General features: G+C 47.6%; 1 protein-coding gene across 2 annotated transcripts in view; it reads right to left on the bottom strand.

Annotated features, from left to right (window-relative positions):
* Positions 1 to 585: 585 nt before the first annotated feature.
* The window catches only part of ULK1 (unc-51 like autophagy activating kinase 1), a 102,039-nt gene continuing 86,534 nt past the window's right edge, over positions 586 to 16,090 (bottom strand). For both annotated transcript variants that reach the window (XM_024218294.3, XM_024218295.3), the window contains exons 23-28: positions 14,240 to 14,427; positions 10,980 to 11,158; positions 10,666 to 10,784; positions 7,496 to 7,653; positions 6,293 to 6,428; positions 586 to 3,516 (exon numbers count right to left, since the gene is read on the bottom strand). In XM_024218294.3, coding sequence (XP_024074062.2) covers positions 3,461 to 3,516; positions 6,293 to 6,428; positions 7,496 to 7,653; positions 10,666 to 10,784; positions 10,980 to 11,158; positions 14,240 to 14,427 — 836 coding nt within the window. In that variant the 3' untranslated portion in view covers positions 586 to 3,460. The remainder of the gene's footprint in view (positions 3,517 to 6,292; positions 6,429 to 7,495; positions 7,654 to 10,665; positions 10,785 to 10,979; positions 11,159 to 14,239; positions 14,428 to 16,090) is intronic.

Here is a 16,090-nt window from a genome sequence, read left to right as displayed (position 1 = left end):
CCCCCTCCCCAAAACAACAAAACCCCCAGCCTAAGCCAGACACCTGGAATAGAAAAGCCGGTAGATCAAGGGAATTTGTTACCATATCAATGAAATAAAGTTTTTTAAATGACCAAAACCCACATTTCTTATAAAAACGTTCAAAACGTAAAACACTATACACAACCCTAGTATTTGGGACATCACCTGACTATGTGCTTCTAACCTGCCCTCAGGCCTCTGAACCACAACACGTAATTTTAGCCTCAAAGTGCAGCAAATTGCCCCAGGATCCCAATGCTGCAAATACTTAAGCATGGGGGGAAACTTTAGTCCACCAGGACTACTCATATGCATAAAGTTAAGCCCATGTTTAAGTGCTTGCAGGACTGGTGGGATCTAGCTATCATCTGCTTATCACAGGGATTCCTCAGCTGTAAACGGATACTGACCTCCACTGATGAGAAGTGTTCAATAACAGCGAGGTATTATTAGCGTTAATGCTACCAACTAAGTGATACTGGAGAACGGATACGCAATCATGGACAATTTCAAATCAGTTTTATTTTCTTAAATCAGTGTTATACAATTTAAAGCCAAAAAAAAAAGTCACACAAAACACAAATTAAAAAAAAAAGTTGACAATCGAGCATTACCTTATAAAGAATAACATCATACACTTTCTCACAAACCTGAAGATACGTGTTATTAGATTGAGGTTTCTTGAAATCTATTTAAGACGCTACGTACAAACGCTGCAACAAGTAACAAACCCATAACGATAGTGAATAGACTAGACTAGCAATTTCAAATTTTCTTTTTTGCATTCCTTATTGTCTACAAAGCAATAAATACTATTTTTACCAAAAAAAAAAAAAAAGTTGGATTCACGCTACATGCATTTAGATAACAAATAAAGTCACCAAAGTGATGGCAAAAGAAATCATCTGTCTTTTTTGTTTTGTCTTTTTCTCATTGTTTGTTTATTTTTTAAATCCGAGCACAGTGGTTAAGTTTCAAGTATTGAGAAAATATATGTAATATGTACACACACACACACATATATATTTATTTATATATTGGTTGAAGATCTGTAAACCACTTTTTTTTTTGAGCAATATATATTTATATACGTTGAATGTGGACAAATTTGATACATTCAAGTAATTAAGTACAGCTGGAAGGTTAGTGCTGAGCTTGTCATGTATACGGATCGGTACACCTGTGGCATAAACACGAATCCTGGGATGCAACTGACTAAAACTTGGCAATAAGCGATTAAGTTTGTGGGGTATCCATGGCATTCAGTGTGAAAAGCACACGTCTGCTGGGAAGTCTGTCCTGGCTTACTGTTTCCACACTGCATCCAGGTGAACGTACTGCACTCGTAGCATAGCCTATTGCAGGACTGGTGGCGATCCTTTCCGAAGTGGTCTGCTTCTTGTTTAACACCTCCAGCCACAGGTTTGTTTCTATTTTAGGAATAGGCACACATAGCCACCGCAGCAGCAGGCTGTGAATGAATGAAACAATGAAGGCCTGATACTGAAGTGACACATCATGTAATCCAACTCCCCTGGAAAGGGGCGGGGGTTTATTTACTTTTGTGTTCTGCCACGAGAAGCGTCCATCTTACCATAGACGAAGCTGGTTCACACGTCAGAGTTGTTCCTTGCATAATATTTTTTCCAAAGAGTGTCATACAAAAACGTGCAAAAAATTACAGTGGCAGAGAGAGAGAGAGAGAGAGGTAATGAATATTTAACCACTATGTGCAAAATGTTATTAAATCCCAAAAGCTAAGCCCAAAGTTCGCATTTCGTCCCCGGAGGTTACTTTTTCCACTCAGCGCTAACAAAATACTGCCATGACTCTGATAAATTAAAACACGCCCACGCGCCCACGCACACACACACACAGCCAGATTTCCCCTCACACACACACTCGCAGCATCCAAGCCTCAACAGGTCTTCAGCCGCCCACACCCACAGGCCTGGTTTGGCTACACAGTCTCTTAAAAAGAAATGCTGAAGGTAACTGAACACTAAAAGGGTTGGTTGGTTTTATAAAAATGAAGCAGCAAAACAATAAAAAAAAAATGCATTTTCGGTTGTAAATATTTAAGATCTCAATGTCTGTTCTTGAGCTCTTAAAAACCATGGAGCTTTGTACTGACGGTCCTTAAAAAGAACATTTAAATAAAAAAACCTCTTGGTACTGCAGGATTTCAAGTCAGCTTTGCCTGGCACGGAGGGGAACAGCACATGGACCGTGTGACTGCTGTTTGCTGCACATGCACAAGACACAGTACAGTTAAATACATACAGTGACACACACGCGATATATCGATACATATTCGCCTGAGGAATATGTATTCATATAGATACACACACACGTAGTGCAATAAAACAACGAGGAACAAAAGAACAGCATTCCCAGCAGTCGTGAAGTTCCGGGGTCACCGTGTGATGCAAAGTCAACTTGTTAAAGTTCCCATAGTGTGTAAAGTGCTTCTTTGATTCACAAAGTTAGTGTTTTGGGGGGGCAGTGGGGGAAAGGGTTATCTAACCAACAGTTGAAAGTAGGACAGCATGGGCGCCACCTCCTGTTGGATATGTACCGATGGGCCAAGCTGTGCAGTCAAGGGTCTAGGATACTGACCCCACAGGGGGAAAAACCATCAGGGTTTCTTGTAACGCTAGAGTTGTTTTTAAATATATATACACAACTTTCTTGTCCTTGGTTGCTCCCCGTCCAGGTAGGGATGTGACCCGCCTCCTCATGCTTGGTACAGGGGAGCCTCCTCGGTGGTGACGCGGTTCCAGCGTTGCTCGGGAAGTCTTTCGGAAGGTTGCAGCTGTCTTCAGCAACGCTCCAGGAAAAGAGATCCAGCTTCCCCACCTTACTCCTCTCCGCCACACAGGAAGTGCTCCGTGGCAGGACATATACAAGAAGGGCGAGTGTGGAGAAGGAGCAGCTGCAGGTCAACAGCAAGTTCCTGAGTGCTTGGCTATCAGTGGGGATGGGGAAAGTATGCAACTGGCCTTCTCAATTCACTGAACAGTCCACCTGAAACTTTCTGCTAACAGTTCAGCACATCCACTGCCAGCAATGGATGCGGCACTAAAATACTCCGGCTCGGAGCAGGAGGGCAAGGCAGCAGCCTTGTCCTTTGAAGTGGGAGGAAGGGAAATTCTATCCTTCGCCCCCTCCACCGAGAGGGAAAAACCCTGCATCTCTCCTCTGTCTTCCCCCAGTCTATATGGTGGGGAAGTGCTTGCGATCGCTGCTGTCATATGTCCCCCAAAAGAGAATCCAAATCCCTGCTGTGGAAAACCTTCCTGACGACTACAAATAAGATCAAGCAGTTTGTCTTCCAGGCTCCCCACAGCCAGGGTCGTACCTCCACCACTGCAGCAGGCGATCGGAAACTGAGCGTGATCTGCTGGCGAGAGGTTCGTGGCGAGCAGCACTTTTAAAATCACGCACAGATCCCCGATAACAGAGCCGACAGCCGGCGTTCAATACACATCTTACCTGTCCGAGAGAAAGGACACAGGAAATCAGTCTCTTGACCTCCAGCAATATTAAAGCTAACAAAATAAGGAGACATATACAGGATCAGATCCTCAGCCGATGTTAATGGGTGCAGCTCTGTTAAGTCAATGGAGTTAGACCCATTTACACCAGCTGAGTACCTGACTCAAAACGTCCTCATGCATAGAGGAGCATGAGAAGTGGGAATCATTAGAGACTCCAGAGAACAGTACTTTGGACACTGTCCCTCATAGGGATGTGGAGTTCTCAGAAAGAAAGGGCCCTAATTTGCCTCTAAAATCAGTGGGGTTGTAACTATTTAAATCAATGAAGTGGTTTACGCCAGTAGGGAAGATGGCGCAAGATCTCAACCATATTTGCCAAGGCCCAATCTGGGACACAAAGCAATCAGGGTCTGATCAGACCCTTATGGAGGCAGGAAGTTCAAAGTTAGGTGGGATTAATTCCTAAAGCTTCAGGCTCAAGATTCTGAATTCCTGATGTAAATAATTAATACTGGTAGGTGTGTGTAGCTGGGCTGTACATTTGGATCTAAAATACAGCCTGTCACACTCTAACAAGAGACGCAAGAGAGATTGTCTCATACAGGAAGCTGTGAAATAAATTGGGTTAAAGAACATATGTAGTGTTGTTGTAGCTGTGTTGGTCCCAGGCTATTAGAGAGACAAGGGGTGAGGTAATATCTTTTATTGGGCCAACTTCTGTTGGTGAGAGAGACCAGCTTTCTGGGACTATGTCTACATCACAAACTAATTCGGTATAACTTACGTTGCTCAGGGGTGCGAATAATCCACTCCCCTGAGCAACGCAAGTTATACCAGTGGTTTTCAAACTTTTTTTTCTGGCAAGTGCAGAGCCAGTGCTCAGGGGAGGGGCAGAGCATGGAGCCCTGTGGCCTCCCTGCCTAGGAGCCGGACCTGCTGCTGGGGTGCAGCGCGGTGTCAGAACAAGTAAGGACTAGCCTGCCTTAGCCGGGCAGCACCACCAACGGGACTTTTAATGGCCCGGTCGGCAGTGCTGACCTGGGTCGCAACCTGCGGTTTGAAAACCACTGAGTTATGCCATCCTAAGTGCCGGTGTAGACAGCGCTATGTCGGTGGGAGAGCTTCTCCCGCCAACAGCTTTAGCTACCGCCGCTCCTGTCGGCTTAGAGCGTCTTCATCAGAAGCGCTACAGTGGCGCAGCGGCATCGGTGCAGCTGTGCCGCTGTAACGGACGTAGTGTAGACATAGCCTCAGTTTTAAAAAAAGTTAGTGACTAGATCTCTGCTGGGGAGAGGCGTCTTTCAGGTGGATTAGCCAGCGAGCTACGTCTCTGAATAAGTGATACGCTTGAGACTTGATGAGAAGTGTCTGCAACGCCATAGCATTCCTTAATAATCCAGTCAGTGCCTACCATGCCCTGTTAAAGCAGAAGTCCCCCCCGCCTTTATTAACACTTCAGATCAGCCGTTAAAGTTAAATAATAACTGACTGATTGCTTGCGGGCTGGAATTCTCTTCTTCCATAAGGTATCTAGCGTCACTGAACACCTAGGTGCTGATTAGGACAATGGCACCGCCCCTGCTGAGGAACAGGTGCAATCTAACTGGCAATTTTTGTGCCTCCAGGGGAAGAGTGTAGTTGGTGGCTGTGCAATTCCCCAGCCGGGAAGCCAGCTATAATGGTTTTGCCATTGCAGTTAAGTTGCCAGATTTAGCTCTGGTGAAAGCACAGGCAGAGTTGAATTTAACCCACTCTCTTGCTTTTTGACATGGTACTAATTAGACTTTCCCCGCTGCCCTGGTGTGCCGAGGCAGGTTCTGTAACTGAGCCATACTGACCAAGGGCAGAGAGAACGGGCTCTTTGTCCACGCTAGCTCAGTGCTCTCAGAATGACACCCAACCCTCCGGCCAGCGGGACGGACAGAGGGTCCCTCACAAGGACAGAGGAAGGGTGCTAACTGGGAGGGGTCTGTTTGTCCTGCGGTGGGAAAACTAAGAGGGCCGGTTTGTTCTCTGAAGGCTACAAAGAGACGGGGGGTTGGGGAGGGCAAAGAGACTGGGGGGAAGGGGCCGCAAGGAGGTCAGAGTTCAGATTTCAGCATCGACTGCTGATGAACAAAACCTGCCTGCCACAGTCTCAGCCATTTCGGGCTCCGTGGTTAATGGAGGGGAGGGAGGATTTGGCAAAGGGTTCGCAAGCTGACACGGGGTGTGTCTGCACTGCAGTCGGAGGTCTGATCGCAGCATGGCTGCTGCATCATTACTGCTGCTTTTAGCGGCACTAGCGTGATCAAAGCTAGCTTGGGTGTAACCGACACGAGCTGCAATCACACCTCTGCCTGCGGGGGACGTACCCTTAGATGTTCATTCGGAAGAGCTGCCGCAGCCCTGATTGTGTCAGGCAGCGACCTTCACGCAACAGCTACTGCCGGTTTGCTGTCCCGAGTGACCAGACTAACAGTCCCAGCTGGGGACCAAACCCACACCTTCGCTTCTGCCAGACCCATGCCCTGAGCCAGCTCCTTCACACAGCATTACAGCCCTAGCAATCTCTCTGCCGGGGCGGCAGGTCCTTACGGCAGTGTCCTGCCGCTCTGTAAGCGGGAGGCAGGTGGCTGAGCAATGAAGGAGTTATTCCAAACAAAAGACATTTTTGGTGCGTCCACAAGAACTTAGTCCCGGTGGAAGGAACCCTGGAGACTGAGACTCTGGATCCACCAATGGAAAAATACACAGGGCTCTAGTAAGAAACTGAGCGCCCAGCTGCTCACATTTATTGATGTTCTCGATGTCCCCCTGCTCCGTTATGATGTTCAAGAGCCCCTCCATCAGCAGCAGAGCCTTCTGGTACCTCTGTGCGCAGTCCTCCCTGTGATGGAACATCTCGTCCAGGGCTGCAGACTGCACCTGTGTGCAGAAGCCCCCCCCCCCCCCCCAGTTATTCTGTGCAGCATGAGGGTAGCATTGAGGGCAGCATTGAGAGCAGGGGCAGTATTGAGGCTGCACCATCACGCCAAGCTCAGCAGCACGCGCACCGAGAGCTGGGCACCATTTCATAATCGTTTATTCACCCCAAAACGCCGTTTCGGTCAATCCAAACCCATCCACGAATTTGTGCTGAGTTTGCCGAATAGTTTCGAGGGGATCGAAACATCGAAATGGCTCGATGGCGTTGAAAAGAAATGTTTTGTTTCAACGTCACCAACGCATTTCGGGCCGGAGCTACAAAACGGCCGGAGGAGGACGACAGCACAGTGGCAATTCAGAGCCACAACGAACAGCCACGGGGCCAGCAAAAGAGAGTCAGACTGACTCTAGAGCCCCGTGGTTACAGCACCCACCTAGGATGTGGGAGACCCACATTCAAGTTCCTGCTGCCATAACTATTTCATGTTTTTTTTAATAAAAAGTGGAACAGCTTCACCGAGACAGAGAGATGCCTGCCTCAGAATGCCCCATAGCTCAGGGCTTGGGTACTCCTCCTGGAACAGGGGAGATGCAAGTTCAGATCCCTTCTCCACATCAGGCAGAGAGGGGAATTGATCCTAGGTCTTCCCACATCCCAGGTGAGTGCCCTAACCACTGGGCTAAAAGCAGGGCACCATCGCCACTCCATGCTTAGTCCTCTTTTGCTTTTGTTAAAACGTCCCAGATCAAAATGAAGAATTTCGAGTCGTGGTCAAACAAAATGTTTCATTCAACTCAACTCTAAATGTTTTCTGACTTTTCCATTCCCTAAACATTTCTTTTTGGTTTACCCCGAAAATGAAACATTTGTCTGATTTTTCTGAATTGCCAGCAACTGAAAAATCCATTATTCACTCAGCGCTACGTATGTCCCCTCCCGGCCCTCCAACGCGCAACGAGCCAGGCGTGAAAACAACCTGCCAGCACCCTGTATGTGAGCTGTGACCAATCATGCTGAGCCATGATGCATGCTGGACATTGCTCCTACAGGGCTGCGAGATCTTTACCATCTGCACGGCGTAGCTGAAAATGAGCTTCTCTGCTGTGATGCTGTTGATCCGATCCATGAGCTTCTGTTTATCCAAGAAGAATCTCTGGAGTCTCATGTTCAGAGAATGGCAGGCCGACACGCTGGATTTATAAAGTTCGTTCAGCTTCTTCACAACTAGGGCAAAAGAAACAAAATGTTCCTCTCCACTTCCTGCTTTGCCTCTTTCACCTACTCCCCACGCTCCTTGGAGGAGTGTCTCAAAGGTGCTTTGTTTAAAGCAAAGCTTCAGCCATTCAGCAGCATACAGACTGGGAAATACCCGTCACTATCATGGGCTTTGACTTAGCCTCGTGCAGTAGCTTCAAGGCTCTTATATGGAGATACCCACACATGCTTCTAGTTTCCCTGCCACCAGCTCTAGTTTCGTTTCTTTTAGCTGAAACAAGGTTTAGGCCAGGGGTTCTCAAACTGGGGGTCGGGACCCCTCAGGAGGGTCACGAGGTTATTACAGGGGGGGTTGCAAGCTGTCAGCCTCCACCCTAAACCCCGCTTTGCCTCCAGCATTTATAATGGTGTTAAATATATTAAAAAGTGTTCTTAATTTATATGGGGGAGGGGGGTCACACTCAGAGGCTTGCTATGTGAAAGGGGTCACCAGTACAAAAGTTTGAGAACCACTGGTTTAGGCAATTCAATGTGTGCACTTTGCCTCACACGCCACTGGGAACAGCAAACACTCCAGAAACGGAGCCTCTCTGATCCGATGGCTGGTGGCGTGATGCAAACTTGCCTCACCTATGGTAGCTGATGGAGCCTACAATGCCAAGAGTGGGTGAAGCAATGGAGTGGAGCAGGGATATATCAATGATTTGCTGAGCAGCACTTTGCTCCCTGCCAGGTGAACCTGACCTCCCTTCCGGCAGGGCAGCTAGGATTTTAAGGCTCCAGGACTGCGTGATGGAGAAGAGCAAGAAGAATTTATGTAAACGTTACTGTACGTGGCCAGCAAGAACAATCCAAAAGGGTGTTCTAAAAGCGGCTCAGTCTCTCGCTTTGTTGAAGCTCGGATACACGTCCTAGACTAACCAGGAGATTTTTCGAAGGCACACAGGTCAGCCTGCAGAGCTAATGGGACTTGGTGCCTTTGAAGGTCTCCCCCTAATGCCTACATTCAACTTTACATGTTAAAAAGGGACTGTTCATCACAAGTAGTGTGTCTTTCAAACTGCTCTCACTTCCTCATTTACTTTGAGACCCTGAATTCTAAGCAGTGCTTCGTAGGGAGAGAAGGAAGAATGGAATAGCTTGCCTAATTCCCAATGCATTTTGGTGAAAGCGCAGTTATACATCTAGAGGCTACAATCTGCAAGGTACCTAACGAGCATCTGGGAAAAGAGAGGTTACGACTTCTCTATAAATGCTCAGAACAATTTGTTATTCAGGCTACAAGGACAGCCGTAGCCTTGGCTGGCCACAGCTTCTGCAAACTCATTCCAATTCTCCCTGAATATGTTCTACTTCAGAGTTCGGAGACTAGTCTCAGAAGCTCATCCTCGGTTCTTAGAGAGCCCGGTGGATGACCTGCGTGGCACCAGGCAGTGTATGATGTACAGTAACGTACAGCGGATTTGGCACTCGGAAAGCTTCAGCCTCTGCCATCTTCTCTTTCAAGGGGGAAGTTAGAGTCAGTTACAGAAAATCCACGGAGTGGAGTAAAATTCCAGCCACCGGGATTTACTGATGCAGTATTTCCTTTGGCCACTGCCCTATACCTGAACAAAACCCAGTGCAGCTAGAGTCACTGAGCAGGGAGAGCTGAGTGCTACGGCCTCTGCGGGGAAACTGCTCTGCAAAGGCTAATTTGCACCCAGGGGCTTTCTGAACCTTTCAGCCACTGAACAGGAGAAGGTTTTCTAAGTGGCAAGGAGGAGACGTAGCGGCGTGACTTTCCATTTACATGAGTGGAAACTGTGTAGCTAAGTCCCTGCATTGGCCACTGCAGAAAGAGAGGGTACGCAGTTACTGACAACACCCCCCCTAATGCAGAGAGGTGATTTTCAAAGGCACAAAGCACATTTAGATGGCAGCCAATGGGAGACGGGAGTTTAATTGCCCTTGGTGCCTTTGAAAGACTCCCCCAATAGCGTCCCAATGCTAAGACAAAAACCCAGCCACTAGCTTTGTACTGACTAGTGCCGCCTTGTGCGATGGCCAGAGACGCGTAACACGTCAGAACGAATGGAAGGCCATAACAGGCTGATAAACGGCTTCCTATGTTGCCATTGGGTATTGTTACTTCCTGTTTTTTTGTTTCTTTCACTTGAAAGTCACGATTGCCAAGAAATGACTCAACTTGCCAAGTAAGCACGCATTACGAATACACACAGCATGTAATTAAGTTGCACCCCCATCCCGTATAATTAAGCACCTGTGTATAGACGTGCCGAGATATTCAGATCAGATGCCTTCTTTCTAACTGCAGTGAGGATTCATACAGCGGCACAAGCGAGAACCTGGGTTCTTGCATAAACTGAATGTCACGGGAGGAACAGGTTCTTTGAGGTGTATGAAAAGCATCCCTGAGGATGCCAGCAATGCCAGGAGGCTCATGTGCGGATAACTTTGCAAACAGAACATAATACTTGGGAGAAGGTGGGGGAAGAGAGGAGGCAGGCTGCTGGTACAGAGTGGGGGTATGTGTGCGCACTGGCAGAGGGTGGCAGCGTGTAAGGAAACTGCCAGCACAGGTGGGTGGAGCGGGGCAGAGGAGTGCGAGGAAGGCTGACTACATGCATCAGTGGCACTCACTATTGAGTGTGAGGCCACTAGCCGAGTTCAGTGGCGATGGCTCATATATGTGGATGGAGGAAAGGGGCAGGCGTGTGCACGCATGTGTAAAAGCTGCTCCTCTGGGAGCTCCAAAGAGGAGGCAGCTGGTTTTCCACGCAAGTGATCCCAGACAGCCTGCACTGTTCACCTGGGGCACTCAGTATATAATAGAGAGGGTCGGAACTAGCTAGCAGGATGAACTCAGCACTCTGCTCTTACTGCTGAAGTCTCAAGGCAATGCAGCGGGGGGGGGGGGGGGGGGCTTGTGGGGAGGGGACAACATCCTCATTCCAAGCTCCTTTCCACAGCTCCGGCATTCCAGACGGGTCACTTGTACTTGTGCTCAGGGGCCCTTACCTTGTTTGACAGTGGAGGAGAGGCACAGCTTGCCTGCCTTGATCTGTTCTATGGCTGTCTGCAGGCCCGAGGACAGCAGCTCTGCTACTTTCAGGTACAGTACCAGCTGCTCTGCATAGCTGCAAAGGAAGCACATTTCAGTGCAAGCAGATCAATGGGCTGGTCGGTGTATTTATAGCACGACCTCTACAATAAGTGTCCCAGAGTGCTTTCCAAATGCACACACCAGGCACGTGGCAGAGAGAAGCAACGCACAGCAGCTAGGGTGGTTTTGGGAAAAGGTCAAGGAATCCTGGCTTCTCCCCAGGCCTTACCTCCATTCCCTGCTGAGAAGGCTGATCTGGTCAGCCACCACGCTCTCCTGAAGCTGGTACTCAGAGGCCACCGAGCTGCTCATCTCGCTGGTGCTCCCTTTGATGGTGGCAATTTCCATCACATAGTGGACGAAGGCAAGCATGAAGCGCAGGCTGCGCAGGATGTCCGTGTGCTCTTGCTGGAGAAGGAAACACCAACACAGAGGTTACGTGTAGGATGCAGCGTGTGAGGGAGGCTGGACACATTGGCAACAGTGCCAGCACACGGAGGACTCATCACTGGATTATGAAAGCAGAAGCTGAGGATGTAATTCTTCCAAGGAGCTGTTGTTGTGTCTGGGCATGAAATCCCTGCACTCGGACCCAAGCCCAGACACCAATCCTCCTCCTTCACAGATTAACGGAGCACAGCTTCAGGCCACCAGTTTACAAGCAGTTCCCCAGAGAAGCTGGTGAGCCAGGCTCCCAGTAACAGGCTAATCTGTTTTCCTCTCTGTGAGACTGCTTAGGAATCTATCAAAGCCGAGGGGAGTTTCTGTGAACCGCGGGCCTAATGCGTCTCGCTGTCACTGGGGCAAGCAATGGAGTGATTGAGAGCAGAGCTGGGCACATCCGGAAGTAACTGGCTTGAATGCCTATGTATGTAAACCCCACAAATACTAGCCTCACACCAGGCTGTCAATACAACACAACACCCCACTCCTTAGAGTCTTCAGTCTGAGTCGACACCGTCACAGAACCAACGTCTCCAGAGTTGCTTCCTATTTCAGGTCAGGAGTGAGGCCTGCTGACAGGGCAAACTTGTCCTGCTGCTGCCTGAGTGCCTGTTCGGTGGGTGAACCGTGGCCTTTGGCCTCCTGGCTCTCAATCCAGCACCTGGAGCTACAAGGCACCTTAATTTAATATGGGGAAGAAACCGCACAGCAATGGGCTCAGCCCAGAGGGGCACTTCCCCATTTCTTGGGGAGTTTTACTGAATAAACCCTGCCCAGTATAGCCTGAAGGCTAACTACTCATAGGACCTGCAGTAACTATTGGCTCTTTGAGGTGACTATAAAACCTGTTAGAACTTCTCGCTGGAACTTCTCGTGGAACTCCCTTTGTGGTATTTTCTATCAAAATGATCGGAAGAGCTAGCAGGTCTGTCATGCATTCAATGGATGCATGCAGTGTCCTAGTCATGTGGGTCCCAGGATATTAGAGAGACAAGGTGGGGGAGGGGCCTATAAAAAGACATCACCTCACCCACCTTGTCTCTCTGTTCATACAATGGGTCAGTCCTTCTCTCAAAGCGGCAGGTTAATGCCCTTTAGTCTATGAGTTATGGGCAGCCATCAAAGGGAGAAATACATCCTTCATATTGAGCAACCAATTCTATAGCTTTCTTTATCCACTCATCAGTTCAGCTTCTTGGTTCAGGGGTTTCATATGTACATGGCCTCCACAGCACCTCAAAATCTCCAGTGTCTTTACCCTCACAATACCCCTGTGAAGTAGGGAAGTGCTATTATCTCAGTTTTACAGATGGGGAACTGTGGCACAGAGAGATTAAGTGACTTGCCCAAGGTCACATATGAAGGAACAGGAATTGAAACCGAGTCTCCCAACCGCCAGGTTATCACCCTACTCAGTGGACCTTCCTTTCTCTCTACCCATAAAGAGCCTATGGTACTTTCCAGCCCTGCCATCAGTAATCATTCAGAACCTCTCCTGCCCCAGTCCCCAATATGAACTTTGTTTTAGCACTGCACATCAAACTTTTAAATACAGTCCTGAATTTGTCTCATTTTCCCCTAAAGGAACTTTTTCAAAGAAAAAACATCCACTTACTTTTTACAACAAAACCTGAGATAAATAATAGGTTTCAAAATGCCAACATTTCAGTGTGCTGTAAAAACGTCAGCAGAAAGCATCTGTGTGGAAAATTTGTCAGGTTGGCATTCCGGACAGATCCACAGGGCACAAAAGGGGTTACAAATAAGCCAAAAAAGCTGGGTGCCAGGGAGGTTTTGCAACATGCGAATGGATTATTAAAGCCTGCATTCAGCAGAAATGAGGACCAAACCAAAATGACTCACTGCAGACATTTGAAGCAGAACTGCACAGCATTAACAAGATCAAGCTGACATTTCCTTGGGAAGATTCTGTTCAGGCCTACAGAGGAGTGGCTGCCACATTCCCATGCTTCTGGGGCTCTTAAGGTGGCAGGAAGTTCAGTTAACTCCCACACAACATGGATCACATCCATGTTAAAATCTCAGCCCCATGGCTCTGCAGAAAACTTAGCAGATGAAACCAACTCAGTGCACACCTGACAGCTCAAGTCTCATTTTTCTAACTTGATTTTTTAAATATTTTTTTTAAAAATGGAACCATCAAACCTTAATTCTTAAACCAATGGGCACAGGTCTCCGCACGTATCTAGAGGACGATTTTTTGATATTGGAGTCAAGGCTTAGTTGTAAAAAACCCTCCATAGTCGTAGATGAGCTTCCGTAAGATTATGAATAAAGATGAAACCAGGCCTTAGTTTTTCCCCTCACTCCCCAGCTCCACTGCAAATGGATAACCTGACTTACATATCAAATGCACTTGGGCGGTGGGAGCATTTGCTATGCTTCCAGCTCCATTCACTGTGGGAAAAAGGGGGTGTCTGGCTGCCTTTCAACTTGACAAAGATGATTCAACAGCCTATTTTGTTGGTTCAGAGTCTCTCTCTCCTGCTATCAACACAAGCATCCAGTTTTTCTTCTTTTAGGTGCTTTCATCGGAGATTGTATCGCTAACGGAATCCACAGTGCATGCAGAAGATAGTAATGGGATACATTCAATACCTTGCTGGCTGGATTCTGGCTAGACATCAGTAACACTTTATTTTTTTTCTTTTAAAAAGAAAAAAACCCCAGACTTTCTTCACAACCAGCTGATTTTCAGTCAAAGAAGAACGTGAAATATTGAATGCGGTTTCCAACCTTCAATTTCAGCTTTAGAAAAGGCAAAATTATACCCTCCGTCACTCCAGTAACCAGCTACAAGGACTAAAAAGTTCAGTAACTTTGTTCCCTCCCAGACAAAGAGGACCAATATGCTGAAAGCATTTTTGACTTATTGAACTTTATGGGCCAGATCTGGTGTAAACTGGCCTTGCTCCCTTGCTGAGGGTCTGACCCCATCTGCTGCAAATATCCAATATTTTGGATTTGCTTTTGGTGATTCGCCCCCCCCCCCCTTTCTGTTTTAAGTCCACAGGCTGTACCCACCTCCATGAGCGTCTCCTCAGGCAGTTCTGGTGCCTCAAATGTAACTGTCCCTTCCAGATTAGCTGCATTAGGATCCACAAGAGTGTACCGGAGACTAGATGGAGCTTCCATGGCATCCCCACCAGCTCCCACCAGCAAGTGTCTGCCGCTGAATGAGCCTCCTGAACTCAGAGAGCTTGAAGAACCCACTGAGAAGAAAAGTACACATGGCAACGACTTAGACATTACTACCAGGCAGAACTGCAGCACAGCCATTGCTTAGATGATGTACAATCCCCTCCACCACATAGACACCCTGCTAGGAAGTGGAGTGTTGGGTTTCTTGATTAAATGCCTAACAAAGAAAGCTGTAGATCCCATGCAACGTAACGGTGTATGCTTGGAGCTCGTTTTTTGCCATCTCTAGTAGTTCTGACCCTATGGACAACAGCATGTCACTTCCAGGGCTCCTGGTTCATTTGTGTGGAACTGTTCTCCTCCCCCATTTTACAGATGGGGAAGTGAGGTACGGAACAGATTAAACTGTCCAGGGTTCCACACTGTGGCTGGGCCAGAAACTGAACCCAGATCTCCTGAGTCCTAGTCCAGTGCCCCATCCACTAGATCACCACCAACCATGTCCCTTTGGGCCAATCATACTCAAGCCCAGAGAGCACCACAGATACATTGTTTACTACAAGATTTATCAATAGCAAAAGGACCCTTCAAAGTCATGCAGTCATAATAAGAGAATTAAATATATTCACTATAACCCGCATTGCAGCACATGTTGTCGATGGGGAATGTTCTCTTTGAGACACAGAGGATTCTAATCCTGGCTGTAATGAGTATCTATCCAGCTATGCAAATTCAGCCAAGATGGGATTCCCTACGGTCACTGAACATCGCGGTTGGAAAAGACACAGCCTTTCCCCTCTGGATTCCATCTGCTGCTCTACAGAGTCTTCAAAGGGTTCAGCCACATAATTTGCTGCTGAGTTACTCATGTACAGAGTTGTATGCAGCTTTCTTTCCCTTACCACCCTGCTTGAGAACTACACCTCAAAGCTTTCAGGGACCCGCAAAGAAGATCTGAGTATTTCCAGCTCTTTGAGGGGAGACAAATGGAACAGGCAAACGAAAGGAATCTCAAACTTAGGGTATCCCCGAATTTGCAGGCCACTGTTTTCAGCAGCTTTAATCTGGCCTATACAACTGCTCTGTTGTTATACTTGTCTAATGACTCTATTTGTGGTCACTCCAAACTTGTCAAGCATTGAGGCTGTGTAAGGCTTCAGCTTGCGTCACACAGCCTCCGAGCCCCCTCCCTCCCAATAATGACAGCCTGCTCTCCCATTTCTGTACATGAGCTAGAACACCTGAAGTAGTTAATAGACTAGGGGCAATAAAGATCAGTCACAGCTCTTCAAGCTCAGCTCTTATCCAGTTGCAACACTTAGCGAATTTGTCATAATATACCCTGCACGGCTTGCACTGGAAACGCTCAGGGGTGGCTCGGCATCTTTTCCAGAGGACTCTGAAGAGAATGGGGAATGGAGCCTATGTGTGATGTACAGGAGGCTGTCAGCAGGTTAGGGAATGATTCATCTTCATACCCTCTGGTCTCTATAATCAATTTTCATGCTATCCTGGGGTTTTCTGCTCAATGCCAAAAAGCCCACATTTAGGACAGGGACTGAGGGAGAAAGAAAGACGGCTCACAGGGTGGTCTCCTTAATCAGGGATTAAAGCCAGTCCTTTAATTAAACTCTACAGTCGATGGAGCAATGCAGACTCATAATGATGAGCATAGCAGTTCCCCAAGTTAACTATTAAGCACACAGTCATTTCCTATTGAACAGCATTATTTAG

This window comes from Terrapene carolina, unplaced genomic scaffold, assembly GCF_002925995.2.
Source record: "Terrapene carolina triunguis isolate 2854851 unplaced genomic scaffold, T_m_triunguis-2.0 Scaffold234, whole genome shotgun sequence".
NCBI lineage: Eukaryota > Metazoa > Chordata > Testudines > Emydidae > Terrapene > Terrapene triunguis.
This window is presented reverse-complemented; position numbering and strand designations above follow the sequence as displayed.